This window comes from Nesoenas mayeri (assembly GCF_963082525.1).
Source record: "Nesoenas mayeri genome assembly, chromosome: 9".
In the NCBI taxonomy this organism is placed as follows: Eukaryota; Metazoa; Chordata; class Aves; order Columbiformes; family Columbidae; genus Nesoenas; species Nesoenas mayeri.
The window spans coordinates 9,079,867-9,105,161 of record NC_137557.1 but is presented as its reverse complement, the minus strand read 5'-3'; the positions used below and the strand labels follow the sequence as shown (position 1 = coordinate 9,105,161).

At 39.8% G+C, this 25,295-nt stretch overlaps 1 protein-coding gene across 5 annotated transcripts; it reads right to left on the bottom strand.

Annotated features, from left to right (window-relative positions):
- Positions 1-5,029: 5,029 nt before the first annotated feature.
- On the bottom strand, positions 5,030-25,015 carry DCUN1D1 (defective in cullin neddylation 1 domain containing 1). 5 transcript variants are annotated; one of them, XR_013922489.1, is made up of 8 exons: positions 24,891-25,015; positions 16,677-16,893; positions 15,247-15,415; positions 14,530-14,660; positions 9,954-10,036; positions 9,633-9,729; positions 6,398-8,194; positions 5,030-5,174 (listed from the first exon to the last, which is right to left on the bottom strand). XR_013922489.1 is itself a non-coding variant. In XM_080349387.1 (7 exons), exons 1-7 carry the CDS (start codon positions 24,891-24,893, stop codon positions 8,115-8,117), a joined length of 780 nt encoding a protein of 259 aa, XP_080205513.1. In that variant the 5' UTR covers positions 24,894-25,015; the 3' UTR covers positions 5,184-8,114. The 5 variants fall into 5 exon arrangements, 1 of the variants encoding a protein (XP_080205513.1); XR_013922490.1 differs by lacking the exon at positions 5,030-5,174 and having other exon boundaries at positions 5,184-6,449; positions 6,571-8,194; XR_013922491.1 differs by lacking the exon at positions 5,030-5,174 and having other exon boundaries at positions 5,184-6,727; positions 7,311-8,194.
- Positions 25,016-25,295: the final 280 nt, after the last annotated feature.

The window sequence follows — 25,295 nt, the reverse complement described above, 5'->3', positions numbered from 1 at the left end:
CATATATCTGAAGGATCTGAGACGTTGATGGCCATGTTTTGATACCTAAGTATGCCAATAAAAACAAGTTGCAGAGATGGAGCTTTGCATGGTACATCTCACAGGTACATCTCTTGTCCCAGGATAAACGTGTCTGCATGTTTGGGGTTTGGTAGCAACACCTGCGTGTCTGTTCTGCCAGGATGGCTAAACCTGTTGGTCGTCTTTACATGTGAGGGATAAAATGGAGGTGCTGCCACCAGGGCCAGCAGTGGAGCATTGCCTGAGGTACCGCAGCTTCTATGGCTCCACGTTGGTAAAAACGCTGCTGCCTCTGGACCCTTGTTTGGGAATCCAATTTTAACTGACAGGAAGCTTATTGGTGGGACTTCAGCATCAAAGATGTAAAGCTGCATATTAAAATTATCTCTGGGTGGAATAAACTGTAAATCGAACACAGACTCTAAATAACACCCACGAGAAATTCTTTATTAAAGGTGTGGTGAAATGTAGGATTTGGACAAACCCGGTATTAGCTGCTTTCACCCTGCCTGCACCAGTGCGCACTGTTGGCTGAAGAGCTGTCTCCCAAGAAAATTCCATGGCAAGTACTTTTTACTTTGTAATCCAGGCAAATGCATCTTAGGTTCCTGGTACGACATCCCAGTGGGGCCGGGCTGCTGCCAGAGTGAATCCCTCTTGTTATGTGCATCCCAAATTCTCCTGAGTTCAGTGAGCATCCAAAAGGTCCGACTTTCCTTGTATCAAACGCTTTGGATGTTCCTTATCTCTCAGCAGCTCTGCTGTTCGTTATTCATTTAAACAGTATTTATTTAAGTGTTATTTATTTAAGTGGTATTGGTTCAGTTCTTGGAACTTTATTTTTGCATTAGAGACTGGAAGCCTCACTCTGAACTGAAGGCTGCGGATACTGCTGGATTTTGAAGATCTTGTTGTTTAAGGCATTTGTGTAGTAAAAAATTGTCATTGCAACCTCATTTTAATACTTGTAGTGACTTGAACATGCAGTACGTGAGGTTTTGTCCCACTGGCACAGATAAAGGCCAGTTCACAAATTCAGTGAGAAGCTCTAAAAGTTAATTATGAAACAGAAGAAACAAAATAGAGCAAATATTCCTTTCAAACAAGTGTTTAATTCAGCGTTCACAGTTCATGGCTTCAAATGCATAAGCGCAGTGAAGCTTAAGCTTGAAAATTGCAGTTGTACAATAGATCCCCACGTTGAGGGTCCGGATCATTAAAACCACTGAAAGCTGAGTCCCACATACTCCCTGTACCAGGTATTAACAGGTGGAGAGTTTGAAACCTGGTTCTCATGCGGAGGTGCAATAAACTGATGGGTCACCTCTCCAGTCCCCACAAACACTTTATCCAGATACGCAGTAGTAACAACATGTGCTTGGATTTTGCCTGCATCTGTAACTTTTTTATATATATCATGTTAAATCTGTTTTCAAAAATAATGCTTTTTCTTAGTAGTAGTTTCTCATTCTGATCGTCTTTATACTGCCATCAATACCTAGAAAATAATCGGTTTAAATATTCTAATCAGATATCTGCTGTTTTAGCTGTATTGTTTACCTCTAAATCAGTGTTTCATTTTTCAGCAGTACTTGTGTGTCTGTGTCAACCATTCAAATCATCCAGTCGGTTTGTGTGACCATTTAACCTCATTACTCTGTGTGATTAGTGTATCGTGTATTGAAATATAAACGGATTAATTTTTAAGGCAGAGGCTTTGATACGCAACCCCGCTCCAAGCATCTAGATTGGCTCAGCTCTGTGCATAGATGTAGTTTGGCTTTTACCACACAAATATCTTAATTATATTTGCACAAAAGCAGCACAGTCCTATATTTGAAGAATAATTTACATTCATTATGTGTTTCTTTAAAACCTTCCTTCTCCCTTTTCCCCGCTTTCCCTTTTCCCAGTGTTTGTAAGGTTACCGAAGAAACATGCATTTAAACAATTCAGGAAGAACTTAAGAGTCCATCTGTCTGCCAAGGTATATTTTTCTATTCGCAGTAAATCTAAATCAGTAATTTCTCATTTAGTAAGAACGTAGAATTGATTTGTGTAAGACCAGGTGTTTTTTTGGTCTGACAAGTATTTAGCATGGAGGAAATGCCTGTGGTTTTGTACGGATGTCACCAATCTTTTGAACTTCTTCTTTGAATAGAAGCAAAGACTTTTTCATTGTTGTTTCTTTGATGGCTGAAGTGTATGAAACCATTGACTGTGCATTGGGTGCACTGTAGAGTTCTTCGTGAAGGGAACTGAACAAAATACAGCTAATTCAATATAAATCCAGCGTTTGTGTCTGAGTTAGAGTATGAATGGGTGAGGGAGAATGTTGCCATAAAGAAAAGGTTTAGAATTACCTCTTAACCTTGAAATCTGTAACGTAGGGCAGAAAAACCCGTCGTAGATGTTGGTGGTGAGCAGGAGGGGTGTGTGGTCACTTTACTATGCAGGGTCTCTGAGGAAGCACCTTCTCCAGAGCCACCTTCAGCAGGATTGAGTTCTCAGCAGATTTTAGGCCTTATTCTCTGAAAAATAGTTTGCTTTTGTTACTTAGAAAAGCATAGTTTTAGTTGCCAAACTTAAGCTATTTAAAGGGTGCAGTTGAAAAGATTATGTGGGAAGATGATCTGAATCGTTTCACAAATTAAAATGTAAATATTCTGCTTAAAATATTCTGTATATTTTTTTAAGGTTATGGTGAGAGGGGGAACAAAAAAAAATGTGATGAAATACTGAAAACAGGCTTTAAATTTTCAGAATGATTTCTTGTATTCTAGTGCAAAAGCGGATTTGAGAAAAGATTATGCAATTTAGAATGCAGATTAGGCAACTATAATTTCTTACTGGAAACCTTTGGTGATACTTTCCAACCTGTTTTTTATGACAGTATAACTTCTATATGGAAAAAAAAAACATATCTTATTTTCTAGTGTTAGAAATGTCTTCAAGCTGAAGTCTATACATTATTTTTAATAGTTTTATTGGATACTTCTGTACTTCTAATTAGTGATGTTGGTGAAATTCAGTCTGCAGAAGTGCTCAGTCATAATGTGCTTGTGAACCATTTGAGAGTCGCATTGTTGGGTGTCCCACAGCCGGTACCTCTGGCAGCCCCGTCAGTCGCTGCACTCGCTTCGTCACACAGACATCATTGATTTAGGGGAGTTACTCCTGGAGCTGGGAAAACGCTCATTACGGATTGATTTTAGCCTTTTGCCTGTTCCTTTATTATTATTTCCCAGTTAGACCTTCTTTGCCGGTGTGTTTATGTTCTGTGACTGTTTTCTAGTGTTGGTTGTTCTGTATGTTCTTTGCTTCTGTTGTTTGCTTCCAGCAGCTTGTCTGGGTTCAGCTCTGTGGGAAGGACTCGGTTTAGAGCAGGAGGACGGATCGGCTGCCTCGACTCTTGCCATCAGTCATCTCAGAAGCGCATTCGCCTCAGTCTTTGCAAGGCTTCTGCTTCCCGTAGATTTTTATTTTCCTACAGTTAAATGCTGCTGGTAGGGGCAGCAGAAATAGAGACCTGAGCTGCTCTGGCGTTTGTTACAAGGAACCTTCTCCTCCCGCTGGAGTGTTCGCCGTGCCCTTGCTGTCGCCACGCCGTGATGTTGAATTGCAATAGGTACATACGATTGTCATCACTGTAGATACAGCTTTTTGTTGTTGTTGTTTCCAGTTTGTATAAATGCACAGACGTGAATAAAACCATGGGCTAAAGACGCGCTACGTGCAACGTGAAGTGGAATGAAATGAATCCACTGCTGTTCGTGAGACAAAGTGGGACTTGTCTGAAAGAAGCACCTCGAGGGCCTGTGGTGTGTATTAATATTCCTCAGCAGGTTTAAAGGAAATTATTTCATACAGCAGCAGGTTCTCAACCTTTTTACATTTTGGCATTGTGATAAAAGATAATCCATGGGGCACATAGTTCAAACAGGGGAAAATGGTTAAAAATGAGATTCACTTTCAGGTAGAAATGTCATTGCAGCAAGTTAATATATTTTTACAATGCCCAGTTATAGTCCCATGAGAGATTTCGGGTCCTATGCATACAGAGTGACAAATGACCTAGAGGCCATTGCTTTGCACTGAAATGTGATGAAGTTCTGCTTATTTTTTTGAAAGAAAAAGCTTGAATTAATAATCTCTGCAAGAAGTATATTTTTAAAGATATTATTTTAGGGGCATTGACAACTGGAAATCATAGCAATAATTAGTACAAAGAATTTTGGACCTCTGACACTGTGGCTGCCTCATGTTAATTTCTGATTCTGATGGAGTCTGTGTGCTTGCTTGTTGTACAGCTTGGTCAGTAGAAGTTGTTTTAAAAATGGTTTATGGAAATTATATTTATTAAATAAAACTTTCATTTCTAGCTGAGTCCTGGTTTTAATGATGCTTTAGAGGAAAGCAAAGCAGAGGCGAGCGAGGCCGGCTGCTCCCTGTGTGCAGCCGCAGCAGCGCCGTCTCCCATCGCTCACCCATCATTCTGACTCCTGCCCGTTGGCGTCCAAGGGAGGATGGCTTGAAATTTCACACTCTGAAGACACAAAGTTTAAAAGGGAAACAGTTAAAATTTAATGTAAAACATTCCCATTATGGCTAAGCAGCTTTTGTTAAATTGAGAACCTGCAGACAAGTCACTGGAAGAACTTCCAGAAGCAAGGAGTTCATTCTTGTCCCAGTTTAAATGTCCAGAGTTGAGTTTGACTTACAGGTGTCTGTTTACACTGCCAGGAGCAAAATGAGTCCGCTACACATTATGGAGTTAAAGCCCATTTCTGATAGACAAGATTATTTATTGTGTGGGCTACTCTTGTTGAGCTCAGAGGCTGGAATGGCACCATGGGTTTAAAATTCAAATGTAGTCAGTGTACCATAGTCAAACTCTACAGAGACTTCTGGCACCATTAGTTAACTAAGGGGTGAATGACAAAATTTTATTAAATGCATTCTTTAAACAATTATATCTTTCTTAAATGATTTTTCTGTAAGGATTTCACTGTAAAACAGTTCTGAGTAAGTCTTGAGTTACTTACCAGTGTGATCAATAAAGTCACTTACACACAGTCATCTTCAACCATAGTCAAGCACACGCGCTGTGCGTGGTATCGTCCTCCACATCAGGTGCTGCCCGTGCTGCACAGCTGGGAAACATCAGCTCAGTTTTGTACTTACAAACATAAGCCCTAGGAAAGGTGTGCAGCAGTTCTTCTATTCCCTGCCCTCACCCACCAGAAAAACACAACCCCAAAAAACAGACTTACCCGTAAGATGTGTTATTGCAGAACCTAAGTATTCCATACTTTTTTTTCCCTGCTTATAAGCGCATTCTGGAACTAAGTTACAAATAAGACACTGAAACAATGCATGAGAAGACTTAGTCATGGCAGTTTCACTGGAGCTTTATTGCCTCTGTTGGTAATGAGAGGGATTGTAAGAAGTTACATTTGAATTTACAGAGATATGTAAATGATGGTTTGTTTTTTTTTTTTACTAAATATAATCTTGAGATTATTTTATATCAGGGCACTTCTAATTTTGTACATAATGTATAAAAACAGGTTACAAACTTGATGTTCGCCGCCTTTTTTTCTTGACATTTGGCAAAATTAAGTTGATCCATTTAAGGGGAGATCATCAAATTGAAGAGACATAAGCACTTACGAATTAAAGCAACCCAAGTAAGCATCTGTCTGCACTCTTAAAAAAAAAAAATAAAAGAAAATAAAAGAAAAACCACAGAAATATATAAAGGAAAAAAACACGTGGCCACATCTGAGCACACAAAATATTCCCTGTAACCAGGCATTTTGTCCTTAGAACAACACCCTGTTAAAAATCAATGGTTCTTCCAACTTCAATCACTCATTTTGAAAAACTTAAGATGCCATCACAGCACAAACAACCCTATTCTGCAACATAATTAGACAAAAGTTTTATGTATTTCTTTATAATTACACAGTAATTATAAGCGTGTAGTACCAAACTGATGACAACACTATTTTGTTGAAAAGATCTTGCATTCGAAAGGAAGAGTCTTTCAACCACCCCCATTGCGCCACTACCCATCTCGGACTTTTTTTTGAGGGATAAGTCTGGGCTGGGACACAAAGCACCTCAGTTCTGCCCACCTCCAGCACCCTGAACTCACCCACGGGAACCGGTACCAAACCCCTCCAGCCAGAAACCAGCACGCACAGATCCCTTGTAGAGCCTTTTTCCACCCAAGTCCCCATATCTATTTACACAAAACTGAGAAAGGAAATACTGAAAGCAGCAAAACACACTTTTGTTTTGGCATCGCCAAGTCCAGTAGCTGGAAGAAGTTTGCAATGTCTTTGTGGAATTGCATTACTGAAATACATACCTGGATTTTCTCCACGGGGCGCTGCTACAAGGGGAGCCAGCCTTATGGGCAACTTCAGAGAATACAAATCAACATTTTTTAAGCAGGTTAATAGTCAATTTTTTTTTTTCCTAAAAGAGTTTTAGCATCTGCACAAAGTGTTCTGTTGTTTAGTGCAACTATCAGTTACTCACGTCTAAAATACCTCTGGCCTTATCATGAGATTATTCGGAGCACAGACTCTGCCCGTCCTTACAACCAGAGTCTTTCTTTTTTGCTGCAGCTTGGTGTTCATATTTTCCAGCTTGTTTTACAGAGCAGTAGTTACCAGCTCTCTCCACATGTAGCTAACTGAGGAGTAAAGGACCATGTTTAGCACAAAAGCAGCTCACAAGCTCTTGTAATATTCAAAATAAAGGACTGCATTTGATAAAACCTGTTTTGAACAAATTATTTTAAATGCACCAAGACAGTAAGAAGTAGTGATGGATCAACAAAATAATTTAAGCAAACAAAGCCAGTGTAGTATTTTATATCTGATCTGCGCTTGTTTGGGAAAGCCTGACTCTTAATTTCTGTATTTGGCAACCACAGTGATATGTCAATTCAAGGACAACTCAAGATCATTTTTAAAAGGGTGTCATCCATAATGGCAGTACCTCTAAGTGATAAAGATTTAACTTCTCAGCATAATGGTTTCCAAACCTTGATACACAAACTCACCAGCTACTTGTACAACGGGGCCACTTGTTTGTCATACCGCAACCATAAAAATTCATGTCTCACTTTAAAATACTGCAATGTGTAGCAAACATTTAAGAAACAAATTCAGTATAGTCAAGTTTTAGATTTCCACAGAAACGAAAACCCTTTCTTTGACAGACCGTTACGCATTTCCAATCTGCAATGAAATCTTGATTTTTTAGATACTAACCTAGAGAATATTAGATTCTATCCTGCCAGACACAGCTCATCGCCACGACACTCGCTCCAGCCCGACTGCAGCATTAAACGCGGGTGCTTTAAGTGCACGGTGGTGGTGTTGCACTTCGGCTGTTCCACCGTCAGCTCACGGACAATCAAAACCATTCAGGCGGGCACCTGGATGCCCCACTAGCAACACCCTCAGGTTTTCTTGGTTATTTCTGTAATTGTTTTCACCAGATTCCCAAACTCACTTAGACAATACCTGTACTTTTCCAGAAAAGGAAAATAAAATAATAATAATCGGACCCAGTACACTTAAATATATCACTCTTCCAGGAAGTGCTATCGAGACAGTCTTTGCAACTAGCCCCAGGTGTATATTTAAGGATTCTTTTAAAAATCGTTTTGATGTTGATCTGTATAATTCAGATGCCATACAACAGTTGTCTGATGATGACCAGCATTGTGCTTTATGTGAAACCAGAAATCTCAAAATAATTAGAAAGCTTCTAGAACTTATGGGAGATGGAACTAGGGTGGTCCACAACAAAAAAAAAAAATCCATAATGAAATCCACAATGTTGAAATTTTAACAGGCGAAAGTGGTCCAGACTAGAAGAAAAGCCCAAACCACCAGTAGAAGAATGAAATATGATATGGTCCAAGATGTATCCTTAAAGGTTTGTCTCAACCCTCAGCCATATTGTGAGGATTGATCTTCAGTTCAGTCCAGCCAGCAGAAATTGACTGTGCAATTTTCCATTTCGGGTATTTGTACAGACTATGTACACTCTAGAAGGGTCCTTTAGTGCTACACCGTCGTACTTTTTGTCCCAGCAATTTGAGGGCGTGCAAATTCCACAAAGTCATCAATGAGAACTGGCCATGCCCCTAAAAGACAAAAAAGAAAGAGACCAGGCCATGAGAACTCAGTTGAACAAGGTGTTCCTCCTAGAGCTTCAGAGCCCAACAAGTTCTGTACTTTCCAGTCATAAATAGGCAGAGTTTCAAGCAAAAAATTAATCTGATTGTCTTGCTTGCAATTGAGGAGCTAGTTAAAGATGTTTGCTTCCTTTAAAACCAGTTAATACATGTCCCTTTCAAGGGTCATACTTCCTTCATCTTCCTCATTAAAAAAAATAGCTGACAAAAATTCTAGCTTAAAACTGTCAGGTTTAAGCACCAGAACTTGATCTCCTGGATGGCAACAGCTGCTTCAAAGGCTGAACGCTGGAGCAGCCTGCGCTGGAAGCAGCAGCACATCCTGACACACCACGGCATCTGCTACCCACCATTTGATTCTGCTGCTCCCAACTGGATTGTGCAGGAATGTCAGAACCAGCGCACTCAGCCACACCTGAACACGGCAAAACGTGCTCCAACAGTGCAGTCTAATGCCCTAGAAGGCTGCTATTACACTACGTATACTCAGCCATATTCCTTATCGAGAAGTAGTTAAAATGCACGTCAATATTTTAAATATTATGGGCAGCCATATCCCAAAAGCTCCCAGTCAAGCATCATATTCATGCGAAGGTTAAAAATAATTATGAGCTGGGTTCTCTGCCCCTCCTTTTTATTCCGAATCATTACGACATATTTTCTGCCTTTAATCTTTCTAAACGACATTGATTTATTGTGCCCATTTCCTCAACGATAACGGAATGAGAACTGTCCATAATTATTAAATAAGGTTGTAAAAGTTTGCTGCCCTCTGCTCTGGAAGTATCAGGAGCTGAGTTTCCTCCACTCACTGAGAACTGAAGGTAATTACCTGCTCTCGCTACAGATGGACTAGAAAAGGAAGGATTAATACAAAAGTTTACAAGAAACACATCTGGTAGGAAAGAACTTATGTTCAGCAACCCCTGTACGCTGCCAGCTTCACTGAAATATTACTGCATGTCGCATCTTCACATAAACTGAAGCAACCAAACTTTAAATATCTTCTCAGCAAAGAAATACAACAACCAGAGGACCCTATGAATCAGTTACTTATTGAAGATGCCAAGAACAGCGCTGACAGAGAACCTGTGGGTTTGAAATGGACAAATAGCAGGGTTTGTCTCCATCAGAAACAATGAGTATCTGAGCTAGGACAGAAGAAAAAAAGCAAATGGATTTAAGAAAGTTTCAGCATTTCTTTTTTAAACCTGCAGTAATAAACAGATGATAACAACATGCATTAAAGTAGCTCCGACTGGACTTCAGATCACCAGTGATGTTCTAATTATGCTGTTATTAGCCAGCTGTGCCAAAGCAGAAACACACTAATAAATGTAGCATAGAACACAGTTAGAAGTTAATGAAAGAAAATGGAAACGTTTACCTTCCTCATCATAGTTAGACATATCATCTGCTATCATTGTACTAAAGTCTAGAAGAAGGTTCCAGGTATCCTTGGGAATTGATCTTTTATGATGTTCCTGTTTGGAGGGGTGGAAAATGTATATTTTAAAAAAATTTAAAACTCTTGTACACATTTATTTTTACTGTCTTGGACATACCCACATCCCCAAAACATATTTCTTTTGTACACACTATGAAGTGCAGTATCTGGGATATGGGTCAAAATAGTTTATTTCATCGACTTAATAGTTTAAAGTTTTGAAATTACTGCAGTCCAGTTTATGTAAAGATTTAAACTTACCAACAAAAATTTGTTCCACAAGTCTAGAAATTTAAATCTTCCATTAAGTACTAAATTCCAGTAGGCAATGGCCATTTCTAAATCTGTAATATTAAAATATATTACTCTTAGAGATATACAATTCAAATATACCATCTCCACAGGTATCTAACACTAAGATGAACCATATATTCCTAAAGTTGAAAAGATTAATCTAATGCAAATATACTCATGGATCCTTTACAAAAAGACAACCATAAATAAAGTGTTAAACAAATGTTTCAGAGATTTTGACACTATCACTTGAATACAGAATAAATGAAAAATGCCCATATTAATATCCAACATATCTCCAAAACACGCAGGGATATTTCATACGCCTTTTGCTATCTACCAATACTTTAGTTACAACTCAGTGAAATATTTTTGTCTTAGAAATGCTACTGACTTGAAAAGAAAATTTGTAGTATTTTGTAGTAATATCTGCTTTCATTTTTTTTAATATACAAAATACACTTTACATAAAATTAGCCTTTCACGATTTCCCTTTTAGAGCAGCCTTGTTAGAGGCGCTGGCTTTGTAACACGGCTTTTGCCGAGTGCTCATTCTGCAATCGGGTTTCCTTTCAAGAAAACCTTGAAATACTGTCCAAGCAGATGTTTGACGGATGGTTTGTTGTTGCTCTTTTTTTGGGAGGGGTGGGTTATGCTGTTGTTGGTTTGTTGTGGGTTTGCCTTTTGTCTTTTCCCAAAGAGTCCTGTAAAGCTCGTGCCTGGTTTGAATCTGGTTCTCAGGACTCCTGAGAAAGCTGAAGTGACACAGCTGAGGAAGAGGAGCAGCCCGCGGCCCGTCAGTGCTGCTGTAGCAGGGGTGCTGGGATAGCACCGCAGTTAGAAAAAGAGACTGGTTAGTCCAGCGTGTAAGAGAAATCCCACACCAGCCCCACTGGGCTTTGCCAAAGGCTAAACCCACATGCATTTACTGTTTATTAGTGGCACACAGTAACGCGTTAGCTGATAAAACAAAGTTATGTATCCAAGTTCTACGCCTCTCTCTAGTGTGATCTCCATCACCGGGAATTCAAAAGGACCTCTGCACTGCGTAACAAAATGCTCCTGCATCCAGTATCCATCACCAAGGACACACGGTAACCCCAAAAGGCTCCCTAGTTGAGTGACCTCTCTTTTAATAAAAGCTCTTCTATATCGTGCAGTCTAGCAAATCTCTTCTGCCACAAAAAATCTTCTTGTGAGAACAGAGAGAAGAGACACATGACCAAAGAAAAAACCTGAAAACTCAAGAAAACCGTTCCCGTCCCCCAGATGCCAAATCTATTTAAAAACCAAACAGAGAGATGGATCTTAGAGGTGAAATCAATAGCAAACAAACCAAAGTATGAACTCTGCATTGGTGGCTGGAAAGTACATGCTTCTGGGAGAGCTTCTGAATTGTTTAGTATCTTTGAAATTAAATGTTCTTCTTGAACAGCGTATTCACATTCTAGTGCTTCCTGACCAAAGTAAATAATAAAACTTGTGGAGGATTTTCCAGCAGCTGCAAAGGATTTCAGACAGAAGTCTGAGTTTCGAGAAGCAGAGACAAATCAAACAGAAGTCACTAGTCAGTAAATAAGCTACATGTGAAAATGACCACTTACTAAAGAGTATAAAGGCTAGGCAGCTCTCTTTAACAGAAGATTCAGATACAAAGATATGCACTTCAGCTTTCAGCTAAAACTACTGCCTTTCTAAAAATGAACAGATACAAACTTCAGCTTAAGTTGATCGGCTCCTCAAGGAAACGGATTAGAAAACTAAGTTTTACTTCCTTGTGATGCATTCATAGCAGGCATACCAAAAATGCAAGGCCATCAAATCACTGCATATTTACAGTGTTTATAAACAAACACCATAAACAGACTGTGCATTGACAGGCTCATACAGTTCTGAGGTTATTCTTGTGGGTAAACAAAGGATCTCAGAATGCTGCAAGCTCACAGTCATTATGTGAGCCCAAACATGTAAAGCACGCAGCCATAATGCCTTAGGACAAACAACATGTTTTAAAAGAATCTTTATGAAATCACAAAATTTGAAAGTAAAGATATCAAGTTTTCGTGAGAAATCGAAAGAATGCTCAGGAAAGTCCTCATGGATTAAAGACGAAAGTCTAAAAATATATGCTCCACTTTGAGTTTTATCCAGAGACGCAAGAGGAGCAAACAATGTTTGAGATACACATCAGCTAAAAGGTATTCTCAAATGATATGCAAACATCACAAGAACTTCTAAGACATCCACAGTACTCACACAGTAGTAAGGAATTATGCAGAGGAACTGTGATTCCAGAACTGTGCCTGAGCTACTACACGTTTGGAAGATCAGAGACCAATATACATTAAAATCAATTTGCAAGTTCCTACAAGCAGTTTAGACACTCCAAAACTAACTGCCGAACCAGGAGCACTTACTTTTCAGCACTGAACTTCTCCCAATATCCATTTGCTTCAAGGTTTCCAGAATTATTCTGCCCTATCATAAATTCATGCCTAAAACTGTCTATTTGTTGGCACCCAAAGGGTTGTTAAGCATCCCGATTTTAAGCTGAATTCTACAGCACTGCCAGACCCAGGCTTAAAAAAAACCCAAGACACCACAACACAACAAAAACCCCACCTTATACTGTGTATATGCTACATGGATCTGAGACAACTATACTTGTCTCTGTTACTGTTGGAACTTGATCAACATAAAGAAACTTTAAGATGTATGAGAAAGGAATCAAGGGACTTAGTTTTCCTGGTAAATAATTTTCACTGAGGTCTGTTCCGTTCATTTCTAAAGGACTAGGAAAAAAATATTCAGAAATAGAACACAAGTCTCCCTTATACCTTAGAAACATGGAGAAGAAAAAAAAAATATATCAAACAGTTCTGCTATTCTGAAGCTTTGAGAAAATATAAAAATTATCATGTAATTCTATCATCGTAATTTGTCATTTCACTTCTACCACCTTACAGATTTTGAAAAATACTCCTTGTTGTGTAAAGCTGTCTAAAGATCAACAACACCACACAAATGTTACAATGGAAACCACAACCAAAAACCAACCAACCAAAAACCAACACAAAACCCACAACCTACAACCGCTGGCACTGCTGAACTGATTCCACACTGACACTCTCCATAACCAAGCTTCTGTCCTCTCACAATTTAGTTACTGTCCACATTCTCCTTGTTGTAGCAGCCTAAAAAAACTTAATATGACTTTCTACAAGAAATAAGAAATCAGTCCATTCATTTCTTGGCAGGATTCAGATCTGACTACATGCATGCACAAGTATTTTCAAACAGTTCAGCAGTGTGCTTTGACCTTCACAGGCAATGAAACTCATAATCCAATTGAAAACAAAAAGAGAGGATACAGAAAGATGTTGAAGAAAGACACCGAGTCGAAACCAAGACATGGAGCTTCTGCTTATTTACTTATTTTCAGTATCATTTTAAGCCAGAAGGTGGTCCACATATAAAAGAAGACAGAACCAGAGCAGAATTCTCACCTTTCCACAGTAAATGAACACGAAGCTGGTCAGTGGCAGCGAGTTTAAGGCCTTTGCATTAGTGAGAAAAATAAATTCACAAGCTGCCAAGGAAAAAATCTACCAAGGAAGAGCCTTCCAGCCTTTCAGCATTTTATTTCATCTCAAAAGCAGAACAGTGAAGAAGCCATGGTCACAGAGTCATGAAATACTAGCTATGGCTAGTACCTCACCTACGCTGTATGTAACTGAATATGCATTTTGTTTTGTTAACATTACTGCTTGAAAGAAAGTTTTGTTCCCTCATTTTTGTTGTTTTGAATAGACAGATGTATAGGTTGTTCATTTGGTTCCATCAGAACTGTGCTGTTCTGTTATGGGTTTTGGTTGGGTTTTTTTTTCCCCAAAAATAGGGGAAAATTTTTTCCCCAAAAATATTTTTATTAAGTTGTTCTTCCACTACACCTGTTACACCAGTCAAAAGTAAAATCAGCAGAAAAGCTCTGAAATAATGAAAAAATAATCAGCCAGTGAGCTGAGGGAAAAAAACCACGCGGTAGGCACCTGTTACCAACAGCACAACAACAGGCACCAAGCCCAGATATAGAAACGTATCTGCACTATTCCAGTTCTTTTTTGCCAAGACATTTGCAGGCATTTTTGGTGTTACAAGAGGCTGTACCCGTGTACTGACGCGGAAATCAGTTTTACAGCTTCAATTTATTCTAAAAGTGAAAATCCAATTGATCTCCTCAGTGCCACAAATTGTCAGTGGTACAGTTATGCCTTTAATGTAAGAGCATGATCCATTGTGCTTCATGGGCACTGCACACACTCTTCATGAAAGAATAAACCTCCTCTCATTAAATTCTGTAGCCTATATTAATGATGCAGGTATTTCTATCCATTTGAATTGACATCTTTCTTTCACAACAGAGATGTATTTTATCCCAAAAGTGGTTATCTTTCACACTCATTGGATCACAAGAATACTTTCACTTATTGATTTCATCATTTCCCATATTTATGAACAAATGTTTATGATTAAGAATACATACCTAAACCCTTCTGTCCCGGATTCTTTGCAAAGTTGAAAGTAAACTGATAAAAATCCTTAAATCTTCCTGGCTCTTTTAATTCTTGTTCCATTTTAGGAATCTGGGCCTTCAGTTTTTCTATGCTGTCACATCTGCATTTTAAAAAGCATGTTTATTTGTGTATTATTAATTTTGCTATAAAATATGAGTTATAACTTAAACAAAATGTTAATTTTTTTTGTAGAATGCAACACTATTATCAAAACAAAATTCAGGAAGCCTTTCGTTAGTCTATACCTACACAACCATTTCATTTCTTTGCTGTTATTTCTTCATATTGCCATTTGCACATACTAGCAGATATATCAGATTGTATAATTCACAAGATTTTTAGAAAAACATGACAAAGCCTACTCCATAAGGCAGAGAACAGCCCGGTGTGCTGAACTGCAGCCCAGCACCCTTGCTGCGCCTACCTGAGCAGCTCTATGGCAACTAACTGAAATACACAACCAAGGCGAGGAGCTCTCAAAGTTGCCTTCTTTTATTTGGTCACTCAGCATCCAGCACATAGACGGCAGATGCATTTTTACAGAGGTAACAAGTGATGCTAGACTCCAAAGTCTCTGAAGTCTGAAAGGACAACGTGAATGCCCCAAAACAGGGCTGTTTCACCGTACATTCCGGTTTCCAACACTGCATTGTGCTGTCAGTGTCTAGTACTTACTGCACACTTACCCCAGCTCAGTCATTCCGTCCATGAATTCCAGCTTTGAAAATTCACACTGTGTTGCAGCTCGGAATTTCCATGCAATGATGAGTACAGTAATGCTGGCTGGGTCAAGGGCTAGATCATCACAAAACTGCTGTATACCATCTATACCAATTTTATTTTCATCTTGAGGATCTTCAGGATATAAAAGCAAGCATCAAGAAAAACAGATTTTTGAAGAATTGTTATTTATATATTCAACAAGCGTATTTAAGGTAAGTAAATGTTTTCAAGAAGCCATTTCTGGGATCAGCTACAATAAGTGAATATTTTTTTAAACAAAATTAAATTAGTATTTTCAATGGTTAAGCTCCAACAATCAACAAAGTTACTACAATAACGCTAATGTTTTGAGAGACAAAAGCACCGCAAACATTTGTATTCTGCCTAATAATATGCAAGATATTCTGACTCATTTCATACAGAGAACAGCAGTCCTTTCCCACCAGCACACTTAATTATTGGCATCTTTGGTAAGACTGCCAATCTGTGTACCATTATAAACAATTCTGCAGTGTCCCTTTGCAAGCTGTACTGACACAATAACCAAATCTGCCCATAAACTACTAAGTTGAAATTAGATTTATGCATTTTCTGGCACCACCAGCATGCATGAGACTGGACACAGTAACCTCCAAGAGGAAAGTTACACTGCCCCATTACCGATTCCAAGCCAGCCAGGCACACTCCTCTTTCCAAGAAGGAATCAACAGCTGGTCGGGAAGGGAGATGTTTGCATTTCAAGTGCACTAACAAAGATCTACTAGTGCAAGCCAACAAAGACTTTAGGAAAATGGTATTTGGATTATGCAGGCATATGAAAACTGACAGAAAATGTAGCACTCATTTTTAGATTGTTTTTAAAGTGCTAAAACACACAATTTGTTCCACTGTACTGAATCCACTTTACTATTTGTAGTAGGGTATCATCAGTTGAACACTGGCTAGAGAACAAATAAAGAGACACTGTTTTCTTTTCTACTCTGTTTCTAACCATCTGATAATAAGCACGAATTGAATAAAAATTAAGGTAGAATCCAGTATGTAAGCTTTCACTTTGTCAGAAGCAAGTCCCGAGTGATGTGCTTTCCCCAGAAGAATCACCTAAAATCCACACTAACCATCACAGTAACTCACTGCACACACAATTCCAGTTCCAGACCCTAATCTTGTATAAATGTACATTTATTTAGAGCACACAAAGCAACTGCCGGTAATCCTTGCGAAGCAGAATATATACTCTCCTTCTGACTTGTATTATTAGTAACAGAAAAACAAAGCTGAAAGAGCTAGTTAAGATTTCCAAGCACAAGAGCACAGCTGCATTAATACAGTGTAATTAATAATAATACATATACAGAAGTAGGAAATAAGCCTTAAAATTCAGGGTACTCACCTTTGTATCTGTTATATAGTTGTTCTAACTTCTTTCTGTCCAATGATCCTTTAACACTCTCTCGTATATAAAGTTCAGGATTTTGGAAAAAGTTGTCTGTGGCAACATCTAACTTCCAGTCATTCTGAGACAGACAACTCACTGCTGTCTTTTCACTAGATTGTGTGAAGACCATAAACTGACGCACTTTATCCTTCTGTGATGATTTCAACTTGTTCTGGCAAAAACAGACAATACTGTAACTAGAAATGTTTTACCAGACAAAAATAATCAATACTGTTATTTGTTTTAAATCAGTATCTTTTACAATTTTCCCAAGCAATCAGACTTCCTCTAATGGATACAGTTAGACACTCTAAACAACATTTATTTTCCCTATTTACTTTTTTAATTTAAGCTTCCCTTCATTCTAGATACTTCACACTATAACAAAACTGAGTTAAATCATCACAAAAATCATGCCAGCAAAGCAATCACAGAAATAAAAAATAGCTATTTTTATTGCATATTTGGAGACAGAGCTGAAGAGCACAGCAAATTAATGTACAGCTGTAAGGTGGGACACTTTTCCATTTAAACAGGCTCTCCTAATGGGCCTCTTGATGGCACCAAGCGACTAGGCTGGGTCTTCCATTTCAGGGAGATACACACTGCAATAGTTTAAAATGCTTTTCCTTTGTTTTTTTTCCCCAGAAATTTTTCACTTTGAAGGTGCTCAATTCCACCTACATAATTTGCAAAACATTCCTGTGAGGAGACATTGTCTCCATTTCACAGGTGCAACAACTAAAGCTAAAAAAACTTAAAAACTAATAATAATACTAAAAAGGCAAGTCATTTTGCCGGAGGCAGACAGGGGAGTGAGTAGCTCAGGTGAGAGCTTTGGAATTTCGGGCCTCCTGCCCAGACCAAGAGACATCCCCCCCGCTCTAGTGCAAAACTGAACAGAGAACTTGCTGCCAGTAATTTATCAGCCTGGAGCGATTCCCAAGGATGTTTCTGATGAGGAGAAGCACACCCAGTATTTCAAGGGCATTAGTTACACAAAACTAACTGCTGATGAGGAGAAAGCAACCATACAGTTCCTGCACTAAATCCAAATACAGTTCTAAAGTTCACTCAATATATTGAAAGCAAGAAGACTCCTTGTGTTGCAAGCTGATAAATTAAAGTTCTTTTAAGTCAGGATGGGATTTCTTATGTGGCACAAATATTTTGTTTGTAGTTTACTTTGTATTCTAACCAAAATTTGTATATTCTGTTCATTCCAAGTGCATGGCTCCTTCTCAGGGTTTATGAGGAAAAAAATGGCCAAAAAAATCTCCAGATAGGATAAACTATCCTCAGCCACAGAACACAAATTCTCCAGCCCTAAAAGTCAAAATCACTTTTCTGCTGCTTGATGACAGTGGATGTGAACACCACTATAATAGTAGTTAAGTTACACCATTAAAAATAAAATACAAGAGCATCACATTTGGCTTAAACTGATAACCACACAATATACTAAATAGACCAATATTAGTTAGGCTATACTACTTTAACAGTTACAATGTATCTCTGCTTTATTTCAGTCTATTGAATAAGTTTTCACATTGCTACAAACATGTTTCTGAACCTCAGGTTTTCAGAAGTGGTGTCGGGTAGAGGTCAAGTCATCAGAGCGCGTCCTGCAAAGACCCACTGCTGACAACGTGTGCACACTTCAAGTTTCACAGCACAACTTCAGCACTTCACAATACTGAGCTCAAGCTTTCACAAAAGTCATTTACACTAACAAAGCCACGTGGAAGGACTTCCAGAAATGACTAATGAATTATTAGTTGCAATTTTAAAACATACACTGTAAACTCAGATCTATTCGAACAAACCACTGAATGAAATTCCAAATGAAGATGAAATAATTCCAAGGCTAATTTTCTGTATCAATTACCAGCTTCCTCCAATCAGTTCCATGCAGCCAGACTGCTGCATCACCACACTCAGCTGCCCCATAGGGCAGAGTCACACTTATGACCTTTTCCTTTTATTTTTTGAGAAAGGTGGTGCCTTTATTCAGTAGTTTCTTGTTTGTTTTTATCTTTAATGTGTACACATAACTACACATAGCCCTTTTAATAGTTAGTATTCTGTAAAACCTCAAGAGGCTTTGTTCTGCCCTGCTCCTGCAAGGGTAAACACCAAAAGCAATGACATACAACAAAAAGTCATGGAAGAGGCTTACATGGGCTTCACCATGGATCCTCAAGATCATCAAAGGTAGCGGGTTTTGTATGTTCTCACATAAAAGGAGAATGCAATTATTAGATCAAAAAATTGCAGCTTAAATCACTTTTATGATAAAATGTAAATCCTATATATGCATATGGGATCTTTGGGTGCTTGGAGCTCCCTATGTAACAATATAAAACCTTTTTAAAAAACATGGAATTTGCCAAGAGTCAAGCAGCTAATGACATTAATCAGTAGAGCGTTCGGCAATATATTAGGATGCAATCAATCTCACTGCTCAGTTATAATCTTTTTCCAGACTAACTATATTTTTACTACTCAAATATGAGTTTATTTTTAGTGAAGAAGCACCAAAGCCCTTTCTTTGAATTTGATTGATGTTTCCACAGCAGTTTGCCAATGTCGATGCGACACTGCACATCCTAAGTGACTGGACAACTCTTTGAAGGCCCACTACAGGACAGCAAGAGATGAAATTACTGCTGAGTTTTTATTATCCTATTATAGCTCTTCTTTCATTGCCTTAAAACCTCACACTTCAAGCAGGAACAGGTTCCAAGCGCTATTTCTAGAAGCCAAGCTCTAACAGTCTATTATTGTTTTAAGTGTGCAAAACAGAAGCCAGAGCACCCTATAACCTTTAATCCTCTAGTCATCAGGCAACAGAAACCTTACACTGCAACTGTATGTGCTGTAATGCAAAGCAATACATTTAAAATGTCTCAATTTTAACATGAGTTTAAAAAAGAGACAGAACTTTATTTAACTGATATCTGTCTTGCTAAAATATACAAGTGAAAACCAATGGAAAACAAATGCAACAAATTTTCAAGTAAGTCTCTGAAAAATTCACATCTGCAAGTCTTTGATCAAATTTGTGTGGTATCCAAGGCACCTTTCACAATAAGTATGTCATAAAAGACTGAAGGTAAACTTACTTTTAAAACACAGAATAACTTATCCAAATAAAAAGCTACATTACGTAGATTCATAAAACTACAATAATTACATCATTCCAATGAACATCTGATGCTATGACACTGATTTTTAAATGAAAATTTGCCTCTCCCCATGAAGCACCCAATCTGATAATTCTAATTCAACAACCCACCCTTGATCAGATACAGTGAAAGATTAAAAATAAAAATAATACTCGGGCTGTTTTCCCCAAGTATTTTTTTCTGGCCTCAGACTGAATCTCCCTCAGTCTAGCAAAGTAAGTTTTACCAGCTTAAGGAGGGGAAAGAAGAAAAAAACAAATCAAAGCAAAACACAAAAAACCCCAAAAAAACCGCACAAACACTTTATCTGCCAACTCTGATTACATGGTTGTTTTTCCCTACCTTCTACACACAATTTTTAGTCACCTCAGATTCAAAGATCAGCTCTGCACTCTGGTCATGAACATTTTCTGGATGGCAATATGAAGGTTCCACTCTCCTGGATAACGTCCATAGGAAACACTAACAACTTTGGTCCCACACTGCCTGGCCTGGAGAGCTGAGGATTCCTACCAAAACCCTGGTCCTGGACTTAGCTCCAAGTTTACATGTAGCTGCCAGCTAGACAAGCAGTGCATGATCAGCTTAAAGCAGCCCTGCCCAAAACTCCTTCCGGCCCCCACAAAAGGCATTCTCACAGTTACTCCGTAAAGACAAACTGCTTTTCACCTTCCCCATCCAGCCTCGGCTTACAGGACATCTGATTCCTGCTGGTTTCACTGCTCAGGAAAGGAATCTGAGCGATGTGACATCTGTGCTTTTGTTTCAGTCAGGACTCAAAGAAAAGCCTGTTAAGTTCTCATGCATGTGACAGGTAAAAGCCTTTTCTAAAATAGTATCAACCTCCACAAAGTCGAGGTGTTTATACAAACTGCATTTAAACTCTAGCAAGAGATCTGGTCGCGGGAAGCACCCGTGAACCTCCAAAGGACGCCGATGACATCGGTTCAAACACAAAATGACTTCACCTGCACACAGAACGGGCTTGTGGATGTGGCAGCCTCACAGATCATGACTGCCAGTTGTGTCACGTCTTCACGCACACACTAATGGTCAAGAGAATAATGCTCCTTTACAGTGTCTGAATCATTGCACATTGGGCTGTATGCATTAAAGGAATGTACAAGACACCCGCAAATAATCTGGTTTACTGCTTGTATTCAACAAATACATGGCTAAAGCTTAAAAGGCAAAATCACAAGTATTTTTCTTTTATAAGAAAACAAAAGTTAATCACAACAACAGAAGTCTGTGAATACACTCAATTATATTTTAGTCCACCAACTGTGATGGCATACATGTATACTACCAAGAAAACCCACAAAATCTAAGTTAAAGATAAAAACAATTAAAGTAAACAACCATAGTTTCCATATAATGTAAGCAAATATGCCCTTCAACTACGTTTTCTGCAGCAGTTTTTTTAAAAAGAGAGCACACAAAGAAAATTATAAGGACATATTTAAGCTTTTGTTTCAAACTGATGTGAAATCTATTTGTCTGCAGTGGAACAGAACAAAACTGAGAAAATGTACAAGGTCTGTTCAGATATAAAATCCAAGGAAAAATCACAAGCAACATAAAATCAAAGTTGCTTTTTACACCCCTTAATGTACTTTTAGTGGACAAAATCATTTTAGTACTTGCACATGGGCAGAAAGTCTTTTGTAGAAGATCAATATATAGCTACCCAGAAGAATACAGTAGTTGTAATAGTGTTTAAAGGTAATTCATGTTAACCCAGGAGGTTTTATATTTTTCAATTAAAAAGGGACAAAATAAAGCTGTCAGGTTTTCAGCGTTCTTAATTCTGGTGTAGGGCAGAAGCTCTATTCAGTCATTAGAAGCTGCATTCATACCCTATATTTGTATTGGCACCATAGAAAATGAGTAAAATATCAAGAGCTACATAATAAATTTCACACCTTGTTCTCAAGAGTAATTCATATTCCCAATTAATTTTTTCATAGCTCTAGTTAAAAATGATTTTAGCATGTAAGCTCAAAAGGGTTCTCTGGTAAGCTGGGAGAGGAAACAAGATCATGCACCATCTTGTCTAGCACTCAGACCTAAGTGTAATGCCAAGAATCCATACGTTTTACAATGGGAGAACCAAAACCAAAAATATTTAATATCAACAAACTACTACAGACATGACTATGCACCATATAAAACAGCCTTGCAGTATAGCTTGTTAAGTTAAACACTACATAACAATGTCATGATGTGCAATAACATTACCAGAAATGCTGTCAGACATTAAATTCTTGTAATACTAAATTTTTACAACTTCCTGTCACCTGAGGTTTGCAGTAAGAAATTATGTATTTATTTTTAGAAATATTCTTCAGAGAATACAAACTGGACAATATAATAAATATAAATGATATAAGGTTAACATTTGGCTCTGGATAAAGATATGGATACTCACACATTTGCCTTAATTATCACACAAAGTCCTAAATTCATTAACTCATTCAGAATCACACAGCTGGTAGCATCTTCTCAGAGAAGACGGCTTAGAGTATAATGGACCTGCTTGCTGCTCTGTAGGCACATTAGGCATCCTCATGACGAGATGAAGCAATAACGTACCGACAGAGGTGAAGAACACCACTTCTACAGGTGCTGCTTGGCTCCAACAAAAATGTGGCTAAGAGAGGCAGATTGCTACCCTGCCAGGGTGTGCAGAAAACACTTTTCAAGTTACCTAAATGGCCAGAGTGGGCCTAACAGGCTGCTGTAATGGTCTCCCTTCCAGATACTGGACAAAGACTGTTCAAAGTCCTGAAAGCACTGGCTGTACGAACACTGGTGGGACTAAGTCAGAGCCAGAAGAGCTCTAACTGGCGGTGCTGCAAGGGCGAGCAGGAGCCAGGCCCCAGCTGCAGGAGCCTCTCCCACAGCATTTGTTGTGCTGGACAAATAGCCTGGCCCCAGGAACCTGCCACAGCCACTGGGAGGACTGGACAGAGCAGTAACACGTACAGACAGAAGAACGGAACATTGAATCTCGCGTTTCTGGATGGACATTTTCAGATCTCTACTCTCCCCCCTAACTAGAGGATTTTGACATACCACAAGTATAGGTCTAGAATCCTATACCTGGGCACTAGAAAAAAATTCATACCTGTATTTACTGCTTATAAAACCTGCAGCCTGTTGTTTAGCCCCACTTCAGCATCGGTGTCATCCTTTCACCTGGGTGCAGAGCCAACAAGCACAATGTGGAAAACACTTGTGTAGGGCCAAACAGCTGTGCTCAGGGCCATGACCAGAGTATTCAGATGGTCCCTTCAATCTGACAAATACCAACCCATCAGTACAGTATTGCTCCATAAAATACATCTGCCAGTTCTTCAGTTCAGTATTTCCAAGACTAAGCAGACAAGATTCTGCTGTTTCTCACAAAATGCTATTCTCAGAATAACATGCCTCACTATTTTGTTATATTGCCACTTACTATAGTTCAATTTAAATTTCTAACCATAGAGCCAGTCAACAATATACGTATGTACAAGACATCAAGTGTGTATTTATTTTGCATACCTATAGGTGATTTTCATGGAAAAAATGCTTCATAAAAAATGGTGCAATGTTACTGCACAAGTGCAATTAGAGACAGTTCCAGAACTTCAGAATTACAATAAGACACCTCCACAGTCTGAACTTTATCCAGACTTTAGTTTTAAGCTTCCATAAAAAAAAAAACACAACCTTAAGTGCAGATCTATATCAAACTATTCAATTAAAAATTATACTACTAACAGAGTGGCAAGTTCATTAGCAGTCTACACATTGTACCACTAATTTAAATCCTGGATGACTGAGTTATTATGCCAACATCAGTTAAAGGTGACTTTTTTTTTCAATATGCTTTTAACACTGCTTGCAAGAATAATATTAACTGCAGGTATAAGATATCTTTATTCCAATAGGTGTACAACAGAGGATCTTAGAGTCCCTCCTACACTCTACAATAAGACAATACACCTGCTATAGAAAAGTACTACTTTAAACTGTACAGGTGTAGTTAAAGCTGTACAACTTGTGAATACAGAGAAGGTCTAGAAGTAGGACTACAAACATGTTCCCTTGGGTGCATAAGACACCACCAAAGAAACCAATAAGGATTCCCCCCTTACTTAAAGCTAAGCAATGTATTTTTCTTTTGTTTAGGCAAACAAAAATAGCAAGTTTTGTTCCAACTACTGCAGTTTCCCTCTAGAAAAGAAAAGGGAGAAAGTTAGTCGATTTGAGAAGTCCACAGCAAAAACTCATCTATAAGGAAAAAAATATTACAGAGAAAATGCAAGATAGGTCCTTCTTTACAACACTCATAAGAGCCTTACCAAAACCGCAAAACTATTATCCTGAAATTCTGCAACATAATCCCAGTCCAAGAGGGATCAACATATCCAAGTTTCCCAGTGAAACGACAGCACTTAATGGGCCCTGAGTCGCCTGAAATGCTGTGAAAACCTCCGAGTAGCCCCTGGTTTCTGGCAGCCTCTCCAGCCCACACAGGCACAGACTCAGCTGCCCACAAAACAGCTCTATGGCCGCTGTCCCGTACAGAGATGCCCGGACCCTCAGACAACGTGCAGGCGATCCCCTCCCCTCCGTGGGGCAGCCTGACAGCGTCCCACGGGCCCGAGGCCGCGGCGGGATCCCGGCGCCCCCCAGTTGGGCCCTGGCGCTCGCCCCTGCCCAGGAGCAGCCTCCTGCCCGCTCGCCCCGCGGCCCCGGCCCGCCGCGCCGCCCTTCCCGCCCTGCTCAGCGGGAGGACCGAGGAGCCCACGGCCCCAGGACATCATGCTCCGGTTGCGGGGTCCCTGGGACCGGTCCCTTCGCCGCTCCCGTCGAGCCGCTGCCGGACACCCCAGCCCGCCACGACTAGGCCCCAGCTGCCCCTGCGGCGCCGCCGCGGCTGGCCGGCCCGGAGCCGCCGGGCCGAGAGGCGACCCGGGAGGACACTCACCATATTGAGGGCTGTGCGGGCCTCTTCCCTCCCGGCTCGGGCGGAGACTGAGGGCGGCGGCGGTAACGGCTTCCTCCGGCGGCAGCGGCGGCAGCTCCCGGCTCCTCACGGGCCCTTCCGCCGCCTCCCGCTCATGCGCAGTGCGGCGCATCCTCCGCGCCGGGAGCCGGCGCTGCGCGGCCGCGGCTCGGCGGGCTGGAGGCTGCGCGGGGCGGGGGGGCGGCCCCGTCCCGCTCCCGGCCCCGTGCGAGTTTCCCCGGGAGTGGCCGGTACCCGCAGCGCGGCGGTTGGTCGTCGCACGCAGCTGAGGTGGGGGGCGCCGCACCGGGGGGTTGCGGCCCGGGGAAGGGAGGGGAACGCTCCCCTGCTCCCCTCGGTGTTATTGCGGAATCGGGGCGAGGAGAC

Excerpts from the sequence above, each read along its gene's own strand:
- DCUN1D1 (XM_080349387.1), bottom strand. Across the intron at positions 10,037-14,529 it reads TCCGGGACAGAAGGGTTTAG|ATTTAGAAATGGCCATTGCC; the intron begins GTATGTATTCTT and ends TTAATATTACAG. Across the intron at positions 9,730-9,953 it reads TGTGGAACAAATTTTTGTTG|GAACATCATAAAAGATCAAT; the intron begins GTAAGTTTAAAT and ends CCCTCCAAACAG.